General features: G+C 36.7%; 3 protein-coding genes across 3 annotated transcripts; 1 reads left to right on the top strand and 2 right to left on the bottom strand.

Annotated features, from left to right (window-relative positions):
• Positions 1-390: 390 nt before the first annotated feature.
• LOC133881860 (uncharacterized) lies at positions 391-3427 on the top strand. Its single transcript, XM_062320908.1, has 2 exons — positions 391-2663; positions 2825-3427. Exons 1-2 carry the CDS (start codon positions 582-584, stop codon positions 3245-3247), a joined length of 2505 nt encoding a protein of 834 aa, XP_062176892.1. The 5' UTR covers positions 391-581; the 3' UTR covers positions 3248-3427.
• A 441-nt stretch (positions 3428-3868) lies between these two features.
• On the bottom strand, positions 3869-7060 carry LOC133881850 (uncharacterized). Its single transcript, XM_062320897.1, has 3 exons — positions 6850-7060; positions 4950-5119; positions 3869-4084 (listed from the first exon to the last, which is right to left on the bottom strand). The coding sequence occupies exons 1-3, from the start codon at positions 7045-7047 to the stop codon at positions 4054-4056; spliced, it is 399 nt and encodes a 132-aa protein (XP_062176881.1). The 5' UTR covers positions 7048-7060; the 3' UTR covers positions 3869-4053.
• A 1397-nt stretch (positions 7061-8457) lies between these two features.
• Positions 8458-24650, bottom strand: LOC133881839 (uncharacterized). Its single transcript, XM_062320887.1, has 14 exons — positions 24329-24650; positions 23144-23225; positions 22275-22378; positions 21355-21481; positions 20266-20360; positions 13966-14089; positions 13326-13406; positions 11264-11362; positions 10626-10784; positions 10468-10528; positions 10280-10350; positions 9792-9836; positions 9377-9553; positions 8458-9270 (listed from the first exon to the last, which is right to left on the bottom strand). Exons 1-14 carry the CDS (start codon positions 24364-24366, stop codon positions 8770-8772), a joined length of 1764 nt encoding a protein of 587 aa, XP_062176871.1. The 5' UTR covers positions 24367-24650; the 3' UTR covers positions 8458-8769.
• Positions 24651-25705: the final 1055 nt, after the last annotated feature.

Here is a 25705-nt window from a genome sequence, read left to right as displayed (position 1 = left end):
AAAAGAAAAGAAAAGGAGGGTAAGAGTCAAGTCAGGAAGGAGTATTGCATTAAAAGATAGAAAATTGAAACTACCGAAACACATGACCATTTTCTTTCTGCAAGGGCCACGTTGCACATAAAAGCGGAGGGGGAAATAAGGCGCCGACTCAAGTCAGAAAAGCTTTCTAACTTTTGTTTATGGAATAATATGCTTCTTTTTTTTTTTTTTAAATAAAAATTAAATTTAGAGCGTTAAAAAAGTTATCGGAGTTGAAGGGTGTGCTTAACCAACTTCTGAGCAACGTGACGGAGCAGCGTAACGTTACGCTTTCCTCCACATCTCCACAAAAGAAACGTGCTCCCCAAGTTCATTCACCCTTCTATAAATAAATACAAACCCACCTCTTTCATTCCTTAGCTTCCTACATATAGCTCAAACAACAACAACAAGAACAACAACAACAAAAAACACACGAGAAAGAACGCTTGTAACCGCATAGCTGCCTTTGAAGTTTGAAGGGTTCAACTTCAAGTCTTCAACCCAGTTGACTGGGCAGAAAGATACAGCTAGTTTCCAAGCTCGTACGTTGTACCGGCGACATGGATCGTGGGAATTCTGCCCAAGGTGAAGGAAGCATTCATCTCCAGATTGCCGAGCTTCAGAAGCTCGGTGAAACCGTCGGTACTTCAAGCACCACAATTTTTGAACCCCAGAGCGGTATTGAGAAGAGAGACAGTAGCAATAGCAATACAGATTCTGTTTCTCTCACAATGCCGTCGTCCGTTCGTGCGCCGGAAAAGAAGATTACTCTCTTTGCTCTTCAGCTTGCAGTTCTTGAGAAAGCAGCCACCGGCCTTGGAACTCTTGGGTTCATCTGGGCAACGGTTGTTCTTCTTGGTGGGTTTGCCATCACTTTGGATAAAACCGACTTCTGGTTTATCACCATCATCTTGTTGATTGAGGGGACTCGCATATTCAGCAGAAGCCATGAACTTGAATGGCAGCACCAAGCCACATGGTCAATCACAGACGCGGGAATCAACAGCTTCCGGGCACTGAGATCCAGCTCACACTTCCTCATTGGAACCGTAAAAGCAATTTTCCGGCCAATTCTTTCGGTTCCCAAAAAAGTTAACCACACTAGAGAATTAACGACGGCATATGACACAGCAAGCCCTGGATTCACCGATCACCAAAGAATGCCGACTCGGACATGGAAAAGTTCAGATGTTCCTCTTCTACCGTTTTCTCAATGGATTTTCCTCTCGAGAAATGTCAGTAAGCTTCTCTATTGGCTCCAACTTCTATCTGCAACAGCCTGTGTGGTCCTCTCATTGATGAAGCTCATCAAGCATAACTATGGTGAGGTACAAAAAGGAGACACTGACAAGAAGAATCGGCAATCCGCTCTGAATATTTTCTATGCCTTGGCATTAGCAGAAGCACTGTTGTTTCTGACGGAGAAAGCTTACTGGGAGTGGAAAGTCATCTACCATAGACTGTTGGATGAAGTGAACAAGGAGTGCGAGTTTGGACCTTCAGGTATGGTTTCAATTAGAAGGTTCTTTTATGATGCCTATTCAAAATGTGTAAACGGAAGCATTTTTGATGGCTTGAAGATGGATATGGTTGCTTTTGCTATGGATCTCTTGGATTCAAATTCCCCTGATGAGCAGCTTGTTGGAGTTAGAATACTTCGACAATTTGCATTGAATGTGCGATTTTCTGATGACACCCTCCAAAAAATAGGGATAAATATATTGGTGATAGAGAGATTAGTTGAGATGTTGAATTGGACAGACCCACAAGATGAAGAGATCAGGCGATCAGCTGCAGAGATATTGTCAAAACTAGCCGGTAAAAAGCAAAACTCCCTCCGGGTTGCTGGCATACCTGGTGCTATGGAATCAATATCATCTCTGCTCCAAACCAACAGAAGCTTCAGTGGTGCAGCCGACGAAATCGGTGAAAAGAAAATCATCCTTGACCATGCAAATTATGGATTCTGGACATTTAATCATTTAGGACTTCTTATTCTGAAGAAACTTGCACGTGATCATGATAACTGTGGAAAGATTGGAAATACAAGGGGCCTCCTGCCAAAAATCATAGATTTTACACATGTTGAAGAAAGGTTGTTGAAGGATAAAAATGTTGCAGCATCTCAGATTGAGACCGTGAAACGATCCCTGCAAGTAGTGAAGATGCTGGCACACACATCTGGCGCCACGGGAAAACATCTACGAAGAGAAATTTCCGAGATAGTTTTCACCATCAGCAACATTAGAGATCTTCTACGGTTCGGAGAAAATCACTCAATGCTGCAGAAACTTGGCATAGATATCTTAACCAGTCTCGCGCTGGAAGAGGATGCAACAGAGAGGATTGGGGGTACAGGTGGAGTTCTGAAGGAGTTGTTTAACATTTTCTTCAAAGAGGGAATGCCAGAGAATGAGAATAATGTAAGAATTGCCGCTGGAGAAGCACTAGCAATGCTGGCTTTAGAAAGCGAAAGTAACTGCTATCGTATCTTGAAGCTGGATGTACTAGAAAGGCTCGTAGGAGCACTGGAAGTTCCATTGCTTCGTATAAATGCGGCAAGAATTTTAAGAAATTTGTGCACCTACAGTGGTGCAGATTGCTTCAACCGCCTAAAGGGAGTAACAGCTGCAACACCTACGGTAAGTGCTTATGTACAATAACTACGAAATTCTACCTTTTCTTTTCCCACCAAATGTTATTTCAGAAGAGGCACCAGAATACAAGCTTTCACGTTCTATCATCAACACTATAATGATGATACATATCGACTATATTTTGACCCCTTCCCCTACTATTGCAGGTGCTTAGGGCAATCATGTCAGAAGAGAACAAACTACAGGAAGTGATGATTGGACTAGCAGCAAATGTTTTTAAATTCATGAATCCTCAGGAGTCGAGCATCATGTTTAAGAAAGCTGGAATTACTGAAGCTGAATTGGCTAATCACTTAATCCAGATTTTGAAGAAACATCAATACCCACCAACTCAAATTCCAAGAATAAGGAGGTTTACCATAGAGTTGGCGATATGGATGATGAGAGACAAGGAGACAAATGTAAGCATTTTCAAGGATCTGGGAATGGAGAAGATGCTGGAGGGTGTCTTGGAGACCACAGCAGAGCTTGAAAGCTTCCATATTTTCTCCGGTACTGTTGGAGTTAACCGGCACAGCACAACAATCCACTCACTGGTTGAAACTGCTCTGAAGTTGCTGGCGGATTGATGAAAATCACATAGGGTACCAGATCTTGGTATCAAAATATCATCTTTACCTCACATGTGCAGATAAAATTATCTTGTAAATAAGCACACATAAAAATTGCAGGAGATTCTTTTTATCTATGTAATAAGGATGCGGATGTAATTGTTTTAAGTTATGTCAATAATGAATCAACTTATTGAATCTGCTATTGGTTGAAAATCTCTTTGCTCCTGTTACAAAATATTTGGAATTTTCTGCTCCAGACTATCAATATAACTAATGAAAGCTCATTCAGGCTGGACTTAACATGCCAAAAAGACATATGGTTCCTTCTTTTAGCAGACTTGAGCCAACCTAAATATTTTGTTAACCCCAGCCAGTATGGAGGAACCAATCAAAGTAAACCAACAAAGGCGAATTGGCACTCTACAAGAACTCATTGTTACGAATAGCCATTGAATGATAAGTAAATGAGTCACACAAGGACAGACAAAGATAACCTAAGGCTGGTAATATAAATTTTATTTGATCGAAGTATGAACAAAAAACTTACTACTGAAGTGAACCAGAACATCTTTGGATAATTTGCACTACCAAGAAATTTCCGACCTAATATCTAATTTATTTTCTCTATGCTTATACAAAAACAAAAGCAATAGCAAAATGTCATCAACAAGTCAGCAAGTATCATGTTGCATGCATCTCCAAGAAGTGGCACCCTCATTCTCTATTCACACCTTTTCACAAATGAGGACACAAAAAATTGAACAGGGAGTTTACCAGCATTTCAGCCAATTACTTTTGAGACAACCCCTGCACCCACTGTTCTACCACCTTCTCTCAAAGCAAATATTTGTCCTGTTAAACCAACAATCGCCAATATGTTAAGAATTTCCACAACCTCAGATTTCAAATTTGGATAGATGCCATAATAGAAAAAATGCATTGGATTAAACTAAAACATTGCTTCATAGACATATGAGTTTTTAATCCTAGCAGTAAAACTTAGACAATCCAGGTAGGATCGTTAGAGATCTTCCAATATGCATCCATCAACTCAGCATCACTTTACAGACAAGGCTCCTAGCCGTTGAGCCACATCAAGAGCCCATCTCAAACCGAAGTAGCACCCACAAAAAGAATATTTTGGTTTGGCACTTTACAAAGGAGGTGCCAGCCTTCCATGTGTCCAAATAGACATTATCTTTTTTGAACAGAATCATGACTCCCATACATGATTATTAGCTTATGAATCTTCTCAATCACACAGACTTGATAGAATCAGTTACCTTCTGAAATCAACTTTTATCAAATCAAGAACCAAGGTGCAAACACATGACTAAGCGAAAACCAATTTAAAACTAAGCACTAGGTAAAAATAGATTCTGAAGAATCATTATCCATCCAGCAGCCAAAAACTTCCACTTGATTGAATCATATAGTATAATGATTAGATGGCGGACAGAGTTTATTAAAGAAATAATGCAATCTTTACATACAAAGAAAGAAAGAAAAAATCTTCATGCTGATGCTCATTATTTCAAGAAAAGCAATTACTAAAGCACAGCTCCAATCTTACAGTAATAATCTGTGTTTTACACAAGATAAATTAGTAACTAATAAATCACTTTTTTTAATTTTTGGGTCAACACCTTTGATAATGGTTTGTTGCAACGCCTCATTTTTATCTGATAAAAAAGTTGAGAATTAAGAGTCAACTAACCAACATGTTTCAAGAGGAACAGGTGCTATTAGCTCAAAAGTTGCAGTCACATTATCACCAGGCATCACCATCTTTACACTTTCAGGTAATTCCACCTTTCCAGTAATATCTGCAGTCCTCATGTAAAATTGAGTCATATATTTTGAGAAGAAAAGCAGTATGACGGCCACCTTTAGGGGTGTAAACGAGCTGAGCTACTCGTGAGCTTACTCGGGATCGGCTCGAATAAACTCGACTCGTGCTCGAATCGATTATTAAATGAGCTATTCGTGAACACGAAAATCAAACTCGATTATTAAACAATGCAAACTCGTATAAACTCGGCTCGACTCGATTAAAGCTCGTGAACCCGCTCGTATAAGGATCGACTCGTTTATTAAGGCTCGACTCGTGTATATATATATATATATGTTAAAAATAAGTTTTAATTTGTTAATATATAACTTATTTGTACAATATACTATATATAAGCATGAATTAAGTAACAAATAAAAATAGTCAATAAATATTAATTGGTTATAATTATTTGGTTGTATCAATATGTATATAAAATAGTAAAAGTGAATAATATTAATACTTAATTGTTAATCATATAATCATATGATATAATGACAATTCAGATACTTAATCATATAATTCATATTATATTATTTATGTAATATAATATGACTATATGATCATATAATAATATAACATTGTGGCATATAACATGTAATTATTGATTCACTATATTCAATGTTATAACTATTAAGTATTATTATTAGATACTTATGAATCATTACATCACCGTTATCACGTGATTCAAAATCTAAGATCATATGAGCATACAAATAAAATGATTAAGTATTTAGATACTTAGATACACTGATTAAGTATGATGTAAGATTTTAAGTATTTAATAATTATTAATAATACTTAGAGTCTTAGATACAATGATTAAGTATATAGATTATATACATAAGTATGAATTCATATTAATTATACGAATTATAATAACATTTTTTAAACTTAATCATATTATTCATATATAATGACAATGTAATTCATATAATCCTAAATTAAGTTATTAGGATTGGTCGATTGGTTCAATTGGAATTACTAATGTGTTAATTATGATAATAATTTAGATGTTATCATTAGAATTTAGATCATATGATTTAACATTGTGCATTTGTGCTACATAACCATTAGATATGAATCATATGATCTAAGAATTATCATTAGACTTTTAAAAAAAGAAGAAGGTATTATTATCATTTGATATATAGAACCATATGAAAATATAATAATTATAATTATTAATGTTTTAACTTAATATTTATATTGACTATTGTTACATTTTATTTTATTTTTTATTTTTTATAATTAAAGGACATAAATTTCCTACAAACCAGTAGGTATGAAATTTAATACAACTCACATATAAGATTAACATGTGTCCCTTTCTCACATGTTTTAATAACAAGTGCTTCTTGTAAGAATTCAATGTCTCACATGACCTGACACATAAGACAACTTATTAGACTCGATCTTAATGTGGTTAATTAATCTTCTTTTATTAATTGTTGGTTAATGGTTAATTAATACACCTTAATAAAGTGTTGGTTAATTAACTACGAGAAGTTAATGTTTCTTATTAATTAATTCTAACTTTGATGGAAAGTAGAATTAATGGTAATAAAAGAACAAATGTTAAACTCGTATAAACTCGGCTCGACTCGACTTGACTTAATTGTTACCGCTCGAACTCGGCTCGAGCTCGTGATGAATAAGCTCGAGATCGGCTCGGGCTCGTGATGAATGAGCTCGAGCTCGTAATGAATGAGCTCGAGCTCGGTTCTGGCTCGCTCGAGCTCGGCACTGGCTCGCTCGAGCTCGGCTCATTTACACCCCTAGCCACCTTCATCTTTTGTAAGAACATAAATCTCTGCCTCAAACCTCTTAATACGTCTTCACTGCACCAGGTTTGGAGACAACCTATGAAGAGCAAAAGGAATGAAAAAAGAAGAAAGAAGTTAAATCCATCACAAATCATAGTATGAAGCCAGGGAACAAAATTCTGGAAGAAACCTTTTAAAGGGTTTCTAAAACCTCCCATGATGTTAAATCCATTATAAATCTGATACGATACCCACAAGATTAGACCGCAAGCCGAGTCAATTGTTATCTATCTTATTGGTGTTAGTTTATTTTATGCTATCTTATTGCTGTTAGTAGTTGAGTAGTAGCAGAGTCTATCTTAATTTCAAATGTCCATCGCCAATAGTTTAGTGGTTGTTGTGATAGACAGTGTTATCTTTTATTTCAAAATTACTAGTGTTATCTTGGCTGGTAGAAGGGGATAGTTATCTCTTAGAGTTATTTCCCAATTAGGACTCATGATGTAACCTTTATTTAAAGAATTATCAGTGAATGAATAAAGCATGCAAATTGAATCCCAAACCTTGTGTTTGAAAAGGTCTAAGTTCCCTCAGAATCTAAGGTTTAGGTTCCCTCAGAACCTAACAAATGAACCTAACAAATTATCCCGTTGCGTGATCAAGAAATCATTCATGTAACAAAATCATAACTATAAAGCTAATGAAATTTACTTTAAAAAAAGAAAAAAGAAAAAAGAAAGGTTAAGAACAGCAAGAAATTGCAAAAAAGTCTCCCTGCAGTGGAGCAATATGTCATCCATGATTGATTTTATGACCAGTCTCAGTATGCATTTCCACTTACCTGAATTGAAAAAAAAAAATAAATAAATAAAATCTTTATTGGCATTAAGAAATGCTTGTCAAGCTGGCGCACAGGATCAGCTATGTATTAATCCACTGCATCCATTAGTTTTAAAATAGCCTTCCTCCCGAGTTCTTCATTTGTCCCTGTAAGGCAGACAAAGCTGAACCCTGAATAATTGGGATTTCATACCCCAAGAAATTTCTCCAAGTTGAGCAGCTCTGCAAAATTTGTTTGTCCAAGCGAACATTAAACACTTAATTCACAACCTATCACAAGTAAGCAAAAGTAAAAAAAAAAAACTAACAAATCTGAATTCAGAAAGCATTATAATTGTTGAAAAACAACAAAATATAAAGTCCTGCAGCCACGAAGCTCCATTGCCACAAGTTCAAGAAGCTCTGGATCATCCACTTTATTGAGAAAGCACACAGAAACAAACGAAGCCATTTAAAGATCATTGCCCTTAAAAAGATGATAATCGTCGCTGATGAGCTGTTAATCCATGTCCAATCAAAAACTTTCTTTGACATTTTGGTCAATTTTTAGGACCAAGTAAAAATTTCATTAAAATATTTGTTTCCCCTAAAAAATTTCAGAAAGGAATAACCAAATTAATCTCTCTTTGCTGGAATGGATGGGCGGATTCGCAAGAAGATAAGCAGAACCTTCTAAGAAGACTTATACCATCTGCTAACAAAAAGGGCTGTAAATAATATAACACTCAAGTCATCTCTTTCTCTGTAAAAATAGCATTCATGAGTTTAACAGGTAAAAAAAAAAAATCTAACCAATTACCAAATGCCAATTGTTTTTGACTGGTATTGAAAGATCATTTCTTACATTGAAGTAACAGACAACCAACTTTTCTGTTTCCTAATAGTGAATGTAGCGTTGTAATAAAATGAGATTAAAAAAAAAAAATTAATAATAAGAAGAAAAAAAAAATACAAGCCTTCTTACACACATACACAGCACCCTTCTTTTTTCCCTTTCTTTTTGTAGGAAGCAATTTACAAACTACATTTCCTGATGCTTAGGTACAACACAAATAAATCATCAGATTGTCCACCAAAAAAATAAAACACAACGTTTCATCTCATCGATTGTTACTGTTTCGGAAGAAGTTGAGATCCCATCGACGCATCAAACCATCCATAATATGGCCTGCCGGGTTCCGTTCAACAGTTAATGTTGCTTTTGTATTGGCCGACATGTCAGCATCCGAGGAGCTCTGTGTGCTTGCTGAAGTATCACTACGAGCAGAAGTTCCTGTGGTTCCAGTTTCCATGCCAGGAGAAGGAGCATCAAATGCAGGTCCTGCAGCCGCATTCCTATTAGGAGATGGCCGCTCAGATGCCAAATTTTGGGCATTGACCACTGAAGTGTTAGTGGATTCTGATTTTGAAGGTCCACAATCCTGCACTGAAGTGGAAGTGGATTCTGTCTCTAAGGGCACACCACGTTCTGTAGGTGAAGCATCCTGGAGATCTTTATGTGAAGGCTTTATAGAACTGGCGCTAATGCCAGGCGGTTCTCCTGCCTGGGGTTGTTTCATTTCCAAGTCTTTTAATGATTCAAGCACTGCTTCCATAAACATCTGAAGATGTTTGACAAGTCAAAGATCATTCAAAGCAATAACTCTTATCAGATGGAAAAGATCATTTTGGAATTTGATGATGTGAAGAGCCAATAATTTGACTTACTCTTTCTTCCTCTTCCAAATTGGATGGAAAACCTGCCAAGTCATCAAGTGGGTATTCTACATATTGATCATCATCCGAAGCAGTAGGAACTTCGGGGCCAAAAGGATGGCCATTGGATAACTCAAAGCTAATCATGTCGGAAGATGATGGGCAAAGATCGTCATCAACTTTTCCGTGCTGCAGCCAAGTATCATGCACTGTTAATGACACTGTGATACCTTCATTTTGATTAGTATTGTTTGAAAATTGATACATTATTTTTCCACTTTCCTTTATCCACTAAATTGTCTTTTTCTTTTTCTTTAAGCCAGGCAAGAGACTTAGGCACCGTGAAAATTGGTGACCCTACAGGCTCATTGATTTGCCAAGATGGAATAAGATATAGTTTAAATATGAGAAAATGTAAAGAAGATACCTCATCTTCAGATTGATCATCTTTAGAAGGGAAGTCATGAGGAACCTGAACAAATTCAAAGACAAAATGAACAGACATACCACAAAAGGAACAAAACAACATTCAAGTCAATAAGATTGAACCATCAAAAGTGCTATATGTTCTAGGGTAGGTCAAGTCAATCTCAGAACCCTGATTCCCGAATAGAGAGGAAAAAGAAAAAAGAAAAAAAAGGTAAACCTAATTTCATAAACTATTGCTTGGCATGCAGTCATAGTAATTTTACATGGTTTAAATTTTATTCTTTGTCCACTAGATTTCCTGTGTACGAGTGCGAGCATACGCATGTGTGGGGAGAGAGAGAGACTTGGGTGGGGGCAGGAATCCTCAATTTGAAATACGCTAAATTTGATGATAATCGGTTTGAACAAAGTGGCGTGTGGTCAACCTTTTGTATTGTCTATCAATTTGACAACTAAGCACCCAAAGAAAATCAAACAATCACTAACCTCTGTCCTACTCATAGGTCTTCTTGAACGGAGTGTTTTAATGGCATCTGCTGTGCTGCTTGTTGCTGGTCCTGCAACTCAATAGCAATTAATGAATGAGAGAGAGAGAGAGAGTAGTTGCTGAATAAAGATCCCGAAAGACATCAGCATTTGTGAAGTAAAGAAACATTAGGTACTTGGAACCATGCCTTTAGATGTAGTTGAAGATTCATGGCCATAACCTACTTCATGCACAGTTCTCCAACTATCCTGAAGGTACAACAATCAATAATGTTAAAGCTTTTGAATTTGAAACCTGGCAATTTGAATTTAATCAAAAACTACAACCAGATTTATTGGTGTTTACCTTACCAAAGTAATCGTCCATAGGATCAAAAAATGATCCAGCTGCTTCATCCTCTGGAGGTTGCAAAACATTGTGGAAAAATATATTTATAGAATCGAAGTAGAATTGAGGGCGGGGAGAGTTATGATCTCCCTCAAATTTGATTATGTTTTTGTCTCCCTGCAAAAAGCATGCATCAAAAGACAAGCCCGACATACCAAACAATGCAGGGAGATTCGACAGGTGTATCTTGATTAAGAAAAATCTAGAAGATATATATATATATAGCATATTTGGTGAATTCAGCAATAATCATAAATCTAAACATTGAAGCATTTTGACAAGCTTGGCTCAAATTTGTCCAAGGGGACTTCCTAATTGGCCTAGGCAAACGGTAAGGTGTCAACCCCCACAACAGAAGACTGGGCTGCATACATCTCTAAAATGAAACCTTCTAAACTCAGGATTTCCCTACAGAGTACAATTTTTTATCTTCCAGAAAATGGAAACGCTAGATGACATGCAGCGTGCATGACTTCATAAAAAAATTTCAAATTTTCCTATTAGGGCAAAACATAATTACCTACAGATATGATGCATGCTTGCATGATTCTTTACTGATTAATCAAATTTTTTGTATAAATATGTACGATAATTACCATATAAGCTTCAAATATACGATCCGAGTGATGGGGATTTATGAAATCATCATCAATGGCATGCCCAAGTAAAACTGGAACGAAGCAAGAACTTGCCACCTGTAGTCAGAAAGCAGTAATAGAACACTTTCGTCAATAAGAGAAAAAAACAAGAAATAAGCACTCAACAGAGAACACAGAAAATCATTCCATTTTTTAACATCATGAATATTGTAAACTTCTTTTCACAATATGCTTCTTAAAAAAATTTGCATTCCCTACTTGAATGAACTCCCTCCCCAATTCCAACATTTATGCATGCCCAAAAACCTTGGTGATCCATGGAACCAAGAGATCAGTGGAAACAGGAGTACAGGATCATGAAACAATGGTGACACCCTCTAGCACTTCATTGAGTCACACCAATTAAGCTCTCGATATATTATGAAAATAATTCAGTTAAACAGCCACTACAGCAATAGCAGGCATAGTCCAAGGGTTTGTCTGAGTAAAACCACGGACCACTAACCCAATCTCATTTTATTGACTCCCCCACCCTGTTCATATCCACAAATTAAAGGATTAGGAAAGCCCTAGTGACAGCAAACATTGACAGGCTCTAGAAGGTTATCATGTATGGTGTATCAATTAGAGAGCCTGGGGACCAACAAGCAAGGCCTATGACCTTTGGCCCATATGGAGCATATGTTGCCCATCAGTCCCTTGTGAGGCCAAAGATTGCGTAGCAGGAGATTATTCCCCCCAGCCACATCACCATAACCGCCTACTATAGGACAAAGGTAACAGCTGCAGTGCATCAGGGAGCAAAGGCAAAGGGCATTTTTGTTGCCCTTCCACATGTACGGACGACTGGAAAGCGACGTGTGGCTAGGCACTCCACTACGCAATGAGCCCCGTATGGCCAGAGCTCATCCAATCCAAGTGTGACACCTAGCCAAATGGTTCTTAGCTAAAGAAGTTATGTCCAGTATAAGAAGAAGAGAGCATTGATCGTAGGTATGATCTTTTTCCCATCACTTTTGCCTCACTGTGATTCCATTGTCTTCCAATATCCTCTACAAACAACCCCATTAACTTAAGCATCGGAGGCATCCCCACCGGCATACCCAGCAAGCCCCCTTGCTCACATTCACCTTTTCGCCAGCATTCTCAATCGGCGGTCAACTGTATCAACATGCATAAACAAGTGCTTCTGCCATTTGGTGATATATGGCACATATACAGCGCTGCTTATGCTTATGCTTATGCCTGACATTACTTGCCAAAGGAAAAAAGTTCCCACTTCTTAGCAAAATGTAAAACCCCTGCCTGTCTATGTGCTGTGGCATTGAAAGAAAACAAACAACTCCTTATCAAGCACCTAAATTGGCGCCCAAAATGTATAACCCATATGTTGCTATTGAACTTAGTCCTGGTCAGCCATTGCTGCAGTGTCTTCCAGACTTTTTGGTTCAGCACAGGATATGCTGATAGTGCCAAGACACACCATTAAAGCAGTTTTGGAGTGTGTAAATGCATTAGTGTGTTCTCATGCAGCCAAGAAAAAGGGGAGGAAAGAAGGGCGTAGACGGAAGTGATGCAAGAATAATTTTGCTACTAACAATCTAAACTGGTCCAAATTTCTTGTCTCATTGGTGAAACTTATTCAATAATTTCTGTATAGTCAGATTTGGCTACCTGAGTATGTTTTTGTAACTGTTTTTAAACTACCAAGTTGGTCATTTAATAAATAAATACAGCATAAGTTCATTGGTTACATACTAAAAGAATTAGCACTTAAATTTTGATTCGGTCAATGATAAGTATCATGACCTCAAATAAATCATACTGTTTCCGTTATGACGGTGATATCAAAATAAACAAGCTTTCTTTAACCAAGTTGGCAACTATCAAAATGGGTGGACGAGTATCAACCCATATATATTAGCCAGAAACTTTTTGTACATTATGAGCTTTCAAACATCATACAATGATATGAAACAAAAATCATAAATCCACAATGCTTTTATTCAAAGTAATCAGCAAGACATACATAAATGTAAAATTATCAATAAGATAAAACCTTAATGGTATTCAGGTCCGTTATGTCAAACTTTGCCTTTTTCTGAATAGCTCTTCGCATGTATTGGATTGCGAACTTCACCTAGAATTTAGAAGAGAGAGAGAAAGAGAGAACAACAACAACAACAACAACAAAGGTGATAAGAGTCCTCAGACAATTTACACAATTGTGCCTGAATCATTAATAAAAACAAATGGTCAAAAGAATTTGATCATAAATTCAGGGTGAAAGCAGATGTGGACTGTTTAAAGGTGATGAATACAGAAAACATAGCAACCTACCCAAGAAGAGCAAGACATAACTGCAACCCAATTTCAAAAAAACTGAGGGTGGCAAGTCTAGGTTACAAAGGTCGTATTCCAAGGAGTTTAATGGAAATGATTTCCGCTATATGTGACTAACTTGACCAAATTTAGTAGTGCAATTCACTATTTCAGAAAACCCACGCCTGCTAAAATTAACAGTATATTTCCACCACTTTTTGACAAACTTTATTGCCTACATGGCAGATAATACACCGAGAATTGATCATTAAGACACTTCATAACCATGCTTGCCTCAAACCACCTAGAGAAATGGGTTTTACAATTTTGCCTCAAATTTTGAGTATCTAATAGTTGCCGTGGATGAATTTACTTACAGTGAATTTGGGTAAACGGATCTTGTAGGTGTCTACCAGTTCCATCATCAAGTCAACTAAATCAGAGAAGGGACTATCAAGAACCATTCCAGCAATTGAAGGATCCTCAGCTCCATACATTAGGCTGTGAAAAAAGAAGTCTATATTGTCAATGGCATATAAACAACCAGAAAGACCTAACCGATAGAGCAAAAGCAGTCAAGCTAAAGAGCTATAAATAATACTTGGCATGTGAGCAACCCTGCCTTAAAAAAAAATCCACAAACTTATGCTGGTATATTATAGCTGTCACAGAAATCTGTTGTGCAATAAACCACAATTACAGTAAATAACAGAAAACAATCACACACAAACACCAGAATTTATGTGGTTCCCACAATGTGACCCATGTCCACAGGCGGAGACAATCATAAAGAAATTCACTAACCAAAGATGGAGTACAAAATTACTGTTAAAAAAAAAATCACTAAAGCCTCACTCTCACACAAGACAAATAATTTTATTTTACACAATTCGTTAGTCCTAACACAAAAGAAAGCATAAAAAAAAAAAAAGAAAAAAAAAAAAGTTTGCAGCTCACGCCAAAATACCTTATAATGCGGCAGCTCAAACTCTCTCTCTCTCTCTCTCTCTCTCTCTCTCTCTCTCTCTCCATTTTCTTCCTATTCTGCGGCTAACTAAACAAACAAATTTCTCACTTTTCTCTTGTGCAGCGGCGGCCCAAACAAAGAAGAAAAGGAGATTGCATGTGTCTCTCAACAAAAGACAAAAGGGTCAGATATATGTGAGAAAGTAGGCTTTTGTCGGCTAGGTTTTTCATTCCCTTCTCCTAAAGCAACTTGGGCAAAGTTTTGGGCCCACTGATGTGATGGAAATTAACAAATCTCCACCTTGATTTGAATTCCATCAACTTTTTCAGTGCGAATCTTCCTCAAGATGTCTCTGCCAAGGCCCCTAAGGGCAATCACACTCTACAAGTACCACTCAAGTTTAAATAATTCTTGAACTTGAGCATAGGACATGGTTTAGTCATAATACCACATTTCTTTACTAGTCCCGTTGGCCAAAAAACTTTCTCAGCTAACTTTGCCTTTTGGTAGACCCATTTGCACCATATAGCCTTCTTTCCCTTGGCAATTCTACCAACCCCCAAGTTTTACTTTTCTGTAGTGACCTCACCACTCTTGGCATAGCATTCTAAACATAGAATGGATCTCTACTACCAACTACTAAATCAAAGAAACCATATCCTCAAATTGAAATCCATACCTCTTTGGTGCTTTTCAACCACATTTTTCTCTGCCTTTTGGTAAAGAATAAGACTCGTCAAGGTGTTGTAAGTCACTAGAAAATTGTTCATCATCACTCCTATCCATAAGTGAACTCTAATCATCAAACTCCACGTCCACGACTTTGTTTCTGTTTTTAGTTGTTCGTTGATGCTTCATCCTCACATTTTCTTAGCATATAGGTCTCATCAAATACTACATATCTACCAATAATTTTCTTCTTTGAAATCGGATCCCATAGCCTATAGCTCTTAACACCAGTCTTGAAACCAAGAAATATACACTTTCTTGATTTTGGATTTAATTTCGACTATTCTCCACTTTGCACATAAACATATTTAGGGCAACCAAGTATTTTCGAAATGAATAATGAATTTGTTTACCTGTCTATACTTCCTTAGAAATCTTGAAATCAATCGCAGTAGATAGAGATCGGTTTGTGATGAAGCATGCGTAATTAACTATCTTAGCTCAATTTTTTTTTTGGCAATCCTGCATTCAACCTCTTCCAACAATGTTATGTTCATCCTTTCAACAACTTTGTTCTGTTGTGGAGTCCCTTTAACTGTGAAGTGATGAGTAATGCATTTTGTTTTGCAGAACTCCAAAATTTCAGCATCACTATACTCCATTCCATTATCGGATCTAAAATACTTCGCTTTTCTTCCGGTCTGATTTTCCACCTATGCTTTCCACTGCTTGAACATAGTGAAAAACTCTTGTGCTTCATAAAATAAACCAAGACCTTTCTTGAAAAATCATCAGTAAAATTGACAAATGTCTTGCACCTCCATTTGAAGATATTGCCACTAATCCCCAAACATTTGAATGAACATAGTCGAGAACACCTTTGCTTGTATGAGATGCCACCTTAAAACTAACTCTTTGTTGCTTCCCATACACACGGTACTTGTAGAAACACAATTTGCATGATTTCATGCCTTTCAACAAATTTTCCTTGTGAAGCTCAAACATACCACGCTCGCCTAAATGGCCAAGCTGCATATACCACAAAATTGTATCATCAATATTTGATTCTGCTGAAGTGGATGCTCCACCTGTAATTGTATTTCCGAGTCACTTAAACAAATTGTCAATTTTATAACCTTTCATTACCATCAAAGCACCTTTAGTTATTTTCATAACTCCATCTCTAATTGAATAACTATAACCCAGAGAATGCAATGTACATAATGATATTAGATTTTTCTTAAGGTCTAGAACATATCTAACATTAGTAAATGTCCTCACAACCCCAACCCCATTAAACATCCTGACTTTAACGGTGCCTATTCCAATAGCCTTACACATAGTATCATTACCCATCAAAACAGTATCAACATTACAGGATTTAAATGTCTCAAACCACTGTCCATCTAGACACATGATATGAGCAATCAGAATCCAAAATTCAAGAATCTATGAGAGAATCTGTACCTAAAGAAACTAAGAGGAGATCTGCACAAACCTCACAGTCATCAGACTTATCATTGGCAACACTAACTGAATCTACGGAACCTTTTCGATTCTTTTTATCTTCCAAATTTTGTTTCAATACCCTACAAAATCTTCTATAGTGTCTTTTTTGTGACAATAATAGAACTCCGCATTTTTTGCATCTGACCAAAATTCTTTATCCTTCGCTGATCGTGACTTAGATCAAACAGGTTACTTTTGTCATTCTTCCCCTTAGACTTATTATTCAGCGCTTTGGCTCAGACCTCCCCATAAGCTCATCAGCGTCATCATTGAAGGTTTTCTTTTCGTTTCATGTTACAAGAGAGCTCTAGTCACCTCTTCTAACTCTGGAGTTTCTTTCCCATACAATAATGTCGCAAATGGGTGATCATATGAAAGGGGAAGCGATTGTAACACCTCTACCTAACACGTGTCAATTGTAAATAAATTATTTAACAAATCTTGAGAGCAAGATTAAGGCAAGAAAATGAGCAGGGTCAATAACTAAGGATTAGGCAAGACGTGATTGGAATGTAAGAAAAATGAAGTTCAAAACACTTCGAAGTTTTGAATCAGTTGCCGCGTTCGAATGGCCAGAGCCGTGTTCGAACGGGACAGTCATTAGAACGAGGAACCCATTTGAACACAGTTAGAACATGCCACTTAGGACACCACGTCTTAAATAATTTGGAACTACCATTCAAACAAAACACAAACCGTTCGAGAGCGTCCTGCATGCAAATCAGAGAGGTCCAAAAACGCTACAGAAACGAGAGTAAGGCTTTCAAAGCCCCAGAGAAACCCTAGGTCTTCATTTGCCTTTGTTTTCCAGCAGCCAGAGAGAGAAAGGAGGAGGTTTTTGGAGAACTTGGGCTTAAAAGTAGTGCAAAGTATCAAAGAGGTAAAAGAATCTTCACTCCTCTTTATTTTTATATGATAGTGTGTATAAGGGTTGTGTGTATAAGGGTTTTATAAAGTATCAAAGAGGTAGAAGAATGTTGTGTCAAGAACTGCTTGCTGGTGTAATTTATGTGGAATAAGTGGAGAAATAAATTATGAGAAGAGGTAATGGAAACGATAAAAATAAAGGAGAAATTTATCCTACCTTGAACACTAAATTATAAATGTAGATTTTTTCAGGAAAATAAAACCTGCTGCTAATCAATAAAATAACCACATCAACATAAAAAGGTAGTTATAATACCATTGGATATGCTTCAAAAGCAAATTGGCAAGTGTAGATTCTTAGAAGAGTAGAAGCATGGTGGGATTTGCTACTTATCAAAAAAAAAATGGTGGGATTTGCTTTGGGAGGAATTGTCTGGGATTTTTCATTGGTGGGACATTCCGTGGTGCATCGAAGACTTTAATGTTACACGGTACTCTAATGAGCGAGTTGGGGTAAAAAAGCGCAGAGGGGCGCAACCCTTATACACGGAAAGTATACAAGAGAACCCCTAAAAGGGACGAATATAGAATAATTTTAAAAAGTCTACATAAGTAAAAACATTCAAACTATGATGGGACGCTATCCAAATATATAATGTATTAAGCAACCGCTTCCATAGCTCCACCATAGATGTCTCTACATCTTCAAAAAGCCTCACATTCCGCTCCCTCCAAATACACCACAATAACCAAGATCCTCCTTCTTTGTCCAGGATCGACAGATTTTTAGTTTCTCTGCTTTGGGAAGAACATTTACCTGACTTGATTCAGCGTCGGCTTCCTCGTCCTTTGTCAGACCACTTCCCCTTATTGCTTGACAGTGGAGGTATGATCGGGGTTCAAGGTCTTTTAAATTTGAGAACATGTGGCTGAAAGCTAAAGGTTTTGCAGAGCTTGTCAAACAATGGTGGGATTCTTATCAGTGCTATGGCACTCCCTGCTATGTTCTTGCTAACAAATTAAAGAAGTTGAAAGATGGCTTGTTTCGTTGGAACAAGGAGGTCTTCGGGGTTGTAGAAGTGCGAAAGAGGGCCTTTTTGGAGGCGATTCAATCCATTGATGGCTTAGTAAAGGAGAGAGAGCTGACAGCGAAGGAGAGAGAGGAGGGAAAAGGCAAAAAAGGATTTGGCGGAAGTGGCCCTTATGCAAGAAATCAACTGGAGGCAAAAATCTAGGTCTATTTGGCTTAAAGAAGGAGACCATAACACAAATTTCTTCCATCATCTTGCCAATTCTCATAGAAGAAACGACTTTATTTCTAGCCTTTGTATTGATGGTAGTGTTACTTCCGAGAAAGAGGTGATTAAAGATACTATCTCTTAGTACTATTCAAACCTTTTCACCGAATCAGCTCCTTGGCGCCCCAAGTCAGATGGGTTGGATTTCCCATGCTTAGATTCTTCAGAAGCAATTTGGTTGGAGAGACCGTTTCAACAGGAGGAGGTTCTTCAAGCCCTGCTTAGTATGAAGGAAGACAAAGCACAGGGCTCGGATGGCTTCACTATGGCTTTTTTTATTTTTCGTTCATGTTGGTCTATTGTGAAGGCTGATCTTATGAATTTCTTTCATAACTTCCATGAGCATGAAAGGTTTGCGAAGAGCCTTAACGCTACCTTCATTGTTCTTATTCCGAAGAAGCTTGGTCAACTGGAGGTAAGAGACTTCAGACCTATCAGCCAGGCAGGGAGTGTTTATAAGATCCTGGCTAAAGTTCTGGCGAATAGATTGAAGCCAGTAGTTTGCACTCTTATTTCTAACAGCCATAATGCTTTCATTGGGGGGAGGCAAATTCTAAACTCAGTTCTTATAGCCAACGAATGTTTGGACAGCAGGTTGAGATAAGGTATTCCTGGGGTTTTATGCAAAATTGACCTGAAAAAAGCTTATGACTATGTCAACTAGGACTTTCTCTCCTATCTTTTGAGGCGTATTGGTTTTGGCTACAAATGGGGGAGGTGGATTTCTGATTGCAAAACACCAATACCATAGGCTCCTAGAAAAAAAAAGTTAGAACGACTCAAATCTAAAAATATCATATTTATAAAAGTAATAATAGTTGGAATACCCATTTTAAACCCTTTCTCAAAATCTCATATCCTATCTAGTGGCAATAATCGCGCATATACAACATTCAGACTCCATTGTTCTTTGCAATTCTCATCCTAAGGCTTCCAATTAGACTTGGGGCCTCCAAATTTTCTAAAAGCCTTGAACAAAAACTGATCATCTTAGTCTGCTAAGTCTTTTACATGAATCGAAGTCAGAACTCAACAGACTCGATGCAAGAGTATCTTACACAAAATCAAAAGTAAGTTCCAATAGACTAGTTCATCTCAAACGACACATGCTTGTTCTTGTCATAAGAGGTTAAAAATAATTAGGTAAAACATATAGATTCTTGCGTAATTCATTAGATTCTTAGAAGCCGTTTCACCATAAGAGACTAGAAAAAATATTAAGTAATCATGGAGTAAATTGCTATCTATTACAATCCCCTAGATGATCAATGAACTTTCTTTACTTCACAGCAAAGTAAAGAGGGATTCTATGTTCAAATCTATTTACAGACAAGATTGAAGGAAAAAATCAAGTGAATGGAAAAAACCTAGTAACAGCGCCCATCGAACGGCCCCACAAGCCTATCAAAGACACATTTCCATCTGCCCGCAGATATTCAACCACAGCCCTTAGATCATCCCTCTGAAAAACAGTAGACTGTCAGACAGCAATTTCATGATAAAGAATGGTGATCTAATAAATACACAGAACTCTGGTGAATAAGTATGAACACCTATATTTATATACAGTGTATCTAATAAATTAAGAAACAAAAAAAATGAAAATAAGCATACGCGATAAGGGTGGGGGAAGTCATCCTAGATGATTTGGCCGTGTGCAACAAAGTCCTATAGATGCACCAATGTATTTAATTAAGTTGGGGAGCAAAAGAACTAAGAGGAGGTCAAAGATAACATGGGCAAAAGTAGTAAGACAGGATATGGCATCAAATATAACCAGGAATCCTTTTAGATAAAGCTGAGTGATAAAAAAAGAATTCATATGGTCAAACCGAATTAATAGGGAAAAGGACTTTTATAGCCTACAAAGGCTCTAATTGTTGAGTTATACAACATCCATTCCTGTGCGGCTGACTTTGGTTACGCCATGAATTTCCTTTTCTAACATGAAATTGCCCTCAAAATATGTATTTGACTGAACTACTAAAGACACATTAGACTTCTCGACAATAAACACAAACAGATATTGAAAAGACCATTAGCTGATCTCAAGGTAATCTTTGCATATTATTTATCGACAGCTTCCATATTCCAAGTGCACGTCAGGTCATGCATGAATAAATACAGATGTATTTAAAGCATTAATTTACCTATAGTTATTAATTTATTAAATTTCCAATGAACTAGGGACAAGTATCATTTCCCCAAAGCAACTCACTGGAGGCACTTAAGAGGGATAAGGGGGCAAAAGCAAGAGACAGGGAAAGACGGGAGAGGGGGGTTTGAAGATTGCTTATCTTGTTTACTTTTTAAGTTAAAAAAGCAGAAGCATTTTTGCTTTATCATGGTATTAAAATGGAGAAAAGCCGGATTAAACACAAATAAGAGTAGACTATATCCATGATAAAATTTATCTAGATGATGAAATTCTTTGAGTTAGTTATTCAGCAACTTACTTCATGCCACCCCAGGGTGACATGGTCGCCTCCAGAGAGTCCAGATCCAGAGAAATCAAGAGTGAAAACTGTAATGTTCGAAGGCAGCAAAATTATTGCAGCTTCACTGGCATCAGCCCTGCAACCACTGCCAAGACAATATACCACCAGTCAATATAAATAAGTTTATGAAACAATAAAAAACTTCATGTACCACATCCAACTAGCTATGAAGTTATAAGTTTAATAATGAAGAAGATAGGACGGCATATTTGTGGATGATCATCCAGTGGTTCCATGAATGGTACCCAAGAAAGATGTAGAGATTTTGTTGAATTGACGTTCAATCTAAAGTTGCAGAAAGAGACCTTTTAGGCTATTCAGCAACCTGTCTGTCACGTGAAGCACTAATCATATTTCTGTGAAAGTAATCCTAGAGTAGTACAGATGATCCAAAAGGAGAGTAAGCTGTCATTCTAACAGAACACAAGGGGCATGTGAAGCTGCACTTAATATGGTCTTTTTGCAAACACCCTTCAACACACACACGCACACATAGATCTATATATCACTTTGACAACAATGAAACTTCCTACCTAGCCTCCCTCATTTGCCAATGATTCCAGATACTATGCTCGTTTATTCAAATTATAAGGACCAGACGAAATAACAGCTTTTAAAAATATACATGTAACAGTCAGCCATTCCCAAAGCCTTGGTGAAAATTTATGACATTCAAGCATTTGTTGCCCATTGCTATACCAATTTTATTTCAGCACATAACGAGCAAACTAATTCGAGAGCTTTATTTTCAATTGTGATTAAAAATCTCATTTTTTTTAAGTTCTAAAATGTCAACAAAAACTAATGTAGAATTTAGATCTGAATGAAAAATCTTTAAATCTCCCTAAGCATCCATAATTCTCCAGTCATAGATTCACCTGTTCCCATGGCAATATATCACACAGGGGAGAGGCTTTCCTTCGGGACTAACGATAGGAACATAATGACTACACTGAAGAACATCTCCCCGACTGTTTTTAACCTGCAGAATGTTCAAAGCCCTTTAAATGAAAGACAGAAACAGTTTTGAATTCTAAAAGATCATTAAAGAATGTACAGGATAAAATTAGCCAAGATTTTTTTTTTTTTTTAAAGAAAAGAGAAAGGAATAGGAAAAGAAATAGCAGCAATAAAACCAGAGTTAAACCTAGGTTGTAAACTTGTAATAGAGTGCTAGCATGGAGTTTAATTCTGTGGGCCCTCCAAGGCTAGCTCTTAATAGAGAAAACTTGCAAAAGGCCTCATTTTATTTTGGGTTGGTCCCTACTCACTATTTATATATGATCACTGACCCATTATGTGTACGCAAAAGGCTTCCTAATCATGAAGGATAAAAGGCCCTATCCTTCTCTTGCTCCTCCACGCAATGTAATTAATAAAATACACACCGTGACACCTTAAAAACCATTTTCCTTAATCAAGTGAATGCTAATGTATGCTTACAATATTGTAAGGGTTGCTTGGTAGTCTCTAAAACCCCAAAGGAATTATTAACTGACAACATTTCATAAGAATTCTCTGGATTTTAAACACAGTCAAAACTTTCTTGAAAAGTTCGTAAACAAGCAAACCTAACAAAGTAATACGTCATACTATCATACAAGAGCGAATTATATCATGAACAAGTATAAATATACCAGTGTCTACAGTTTTCTTCTTTTAATATTATGGACAGGTTTGAATCTCATTGGTGTCTATGGTTGTGCTCCAATGGAAGTTAAAAGGAGAAATAAGCATGGATCCTTACCTCCAGATCTTTCCTCTGATACCATTTCCCTTTCAGCATGAACTCTTGATCTAATAAATCATTTTTTGGGTCATATTCAGCTCTGCAGCCCAAAAATGGAAAGACCGCTTATCAGTTTAATTACTTGAAGAAGAGTTTAAAACTTTAAGCCCAAAACAAAAAGAAATTACTGAGGTAACAGAAGTTTGAATATTTACAATCTTATTTTCCTAAAGATACGCCTCACACAAGTTCAAGTGATTATAAAATTGATGTTGCCTTATGCTTCATTCAGATCATTGCATAAGTTGTGCTTCTTTTTGCAACTTTGAGTATGTGCATCAGCAGGTTTCCTTTTTTTCTCAAAATTTCAATGCAAAAGCTTCAGATTCTTTTCAAATTTCATTCTTGGTTTTATAAACTATCTCCATTTAATGCCTTCCGGATATCCTACATGACAATCTACCTAACAACCGCAAAATAGTCTATAACTTGAAACATTGACGTTCAGGAAGTGGTCTTTTACATTAACAACAGTCTAGTAATTAAACAAAATCAAATAATAGCTTCTAAATTCACAACTTCAGAATTACAGTCACTGTGAACAGCCATGTGAACCCCACAATTTCACAAGCTTGTTAAATCCTGAAGCCCGATGTAACCCATACACATAAATAAGAACTAAAAACCAACAGTTCCAAAATAGAAATTCAAAGCTGAGCAAATCCAGTGGTTCCCATTTAAAAATTTACGCCATATTATCAAAAGGAAAAAATATTAGTGAAACAAATTTCAGAACATCTACGAAAATTTAATACAGTTCAGACCCAGCATATCCATCAAAAAGAAAAAAACTCTGCTTGGCAGCTGAGAAAACTAAACAAAATCAAACAAAATCAAAATTTAACTCCTCGCTCTACGCTTTGCTTCTTTCCACACACATACAAAAGAAGTAAATCAAAAAAGGATACAATTCAATTGTAGTCTGCCAAATCCAAACAGTTGAATCAGGCTTAGTTGTGTGAAGGGTTTCATTTTCCTACCATCTCAGACCCAGATACCCAACAATTTTTTTTTTCAATTCTATCACTTTCCCACCTTTTCTCAGCAACCAAACGGAGCATAAACCAAATCCCATCTACAATTTCATGAACAAAATCACAAACTTTTATCAGAAACAACGAAAAAACGATGGTTGTTCGTTACCTCGGTGGCCGAATGATAAAGTTGACAAGCTGCTCCATGGATTCAAACGTAGACAACCAACGATCTCCTCCTCTAGCTTTGTCCGAGCTCGTTCTTCTATTACTTTTATCGAATATGATATTAATGCTTACAATTTCTTTTCTTTTCTTTTTTTGTGAAATTGTTTCTATAATTTAATGGTGAGGAAGAAGCAGAACAAAAACAAAAACAAAAGAGGGAAGCTTCTTGATGGGTACCGATGCATTTCTCTCTCAATTTCTCAAACAAAAAACCAAAGGAAGAAGAAGGACCAGCCTTTGTTGGTTTCGTTCCCCATGTTTTTGTTTGTTCTCATTTGTTTTGCTTTTTTAAAATATATTTTTATTAAAAAAATTACTAACTTAAATTTAGAGTCTGTTTAACTTTGCAATTTAAAAAAATAATTTTTAAAAATGCAGTTAAACATTTAATCAAATCATAATTTAATTTTTTAAATTTTGTATTTTCAAAAAAACACCCCTTACTTACGATTTAATAAAACAATTTTCTACTTTTTTAGATTAAAATTTTTTTAATTATACTTTTTATTTACGAAATCACAATTGCAAACCTGTTTTTAATAAGAAGGCATAAATGTATGATGGGATCCAAATGTGAAAATATATAAGAAAGATTTTTTTAACAAAAATAGAAGCTTTATGCAAAAACAAAAAGAGAAACTAGATAGTGGGCTTTTTGAAGTGGATCCCATTGGGGGTATGGCCCAACTGGGATGAGCTCCTCTCCACATGCAAAATTAGCAACGTGCCAACAGAGACCAAACTCTGACCAATAGGAAAAAAACAAACAAAAACTATTTTTTTTGAAAAAAAACATGCCAACAAGATTCCCTCTCCCACTTTCTCTCTCTCTCTTTCCTTTTTTAATTCTCCCCGTGCTTATAATATTATCTATTTAATCAAAGTTATTTCTTCTTAATTCAGTTTATTCAATCAAAGTTCATACTTTTTTGTTGAGTTATTGGAGGGTCCGAGTTTTGCTTAATGTACACTAGATACAAACTAGCACTATCAATGGTCTTATAATTTAGTAGTATTTTTAGGAATTGATGGGATAAAGAGATTAAGGATGCTTTCATCAATTGCAGGAAAAGAAAAAGTGTGACGTCCTACATACAAATGGTATCAGAGTCATTGTCCAGCCTGAGATAGTGGGAGCGTGCACAAGCCCAAGAGGGTTGCCGGCGGGCACTCGCTGGGATGCCAAGAATGGGGTGATCCCATGAGGGTCGCCAGCGAGGACGCTGGGTCCCAAGGGGGGGTGATTGTGACGTCCTACATCGCCTGGGAATGGGGATGTGCTTATATCTATAAATGCACCCTTTATGACACAACTCGT

Source organism: Alnus glutinosa, chromosome 1 (assembly GCF_958979055.1).
Source record: "Alnus glutinosa chromosome 1, dhAlnGlut1.1, whole genome shotgun sequence".
In the NCBI taxonomy this organism is placed as follows: Eukaryota; Viridiplantae; Streptophyta; class Magnoliopsida; order Fagales; family Betulaceae; genus Alnus; species Alnus glutinosa.
This window is presented reverse-complemented; position numbering and strand designations above follow the sequence as displayed.

Coding starts and splice junctions, on each gene's coding strand:
- LOC133881860 (XM_062320908.1), top strand. CDS start 582: ATGGATCGTGGGAATTCTGCCCAAGGTGAAGGAAGCATTCATCTCCAG. Junction 2,664..2,824: donor TAACAGCTGCAACACCTACG/GTAAGTGCTTAT, acceptor CTACTATTGCAG/GTGCTTAGGGCAATCATGTC.
- LOC133881850 (XM_062320897.1), bottom strand. CDS start 7,047: ATGGGAGGTTTTAGAAACCCTTTAAAAGGTTTCTTCCAGAATTTTGTT. Junction 5,120..6,849: donor TGTTCTTACAAAAGATGAAG/GTGGCTAGGGGT, acceptor ACACCCCTAAAG/GTGGCCGTCATACTGCTTTT. Junction 4,085..4,949: donor GTTCCTCTTGAAACATGTTG/GTTAGTTGACTC, acceptor TTGGTTTAACAG/GACAAATATTTGCTTTGAGA.
- LOC133881839 (XM_062320887.1), bottom strand. CDS start 24,366: ATGGAGCAGCTTGTCAACTTTATCATTCGGCCACCGAG. Junction 9,837..10,279: donor GACCTATGAGTAGGACAGAG/GTTAGTGATTGT, acceptor GAATTTGTTCAG/GTTCCTCATGACTTCCCTTC. Junction 9,271..9,376: donor ATTTGGAAGAGGAAGAAAGA/GTAAGTCAAATT, acceptor AAACATCTTCAG/ATGTTTATGGAAGCAGTGCT.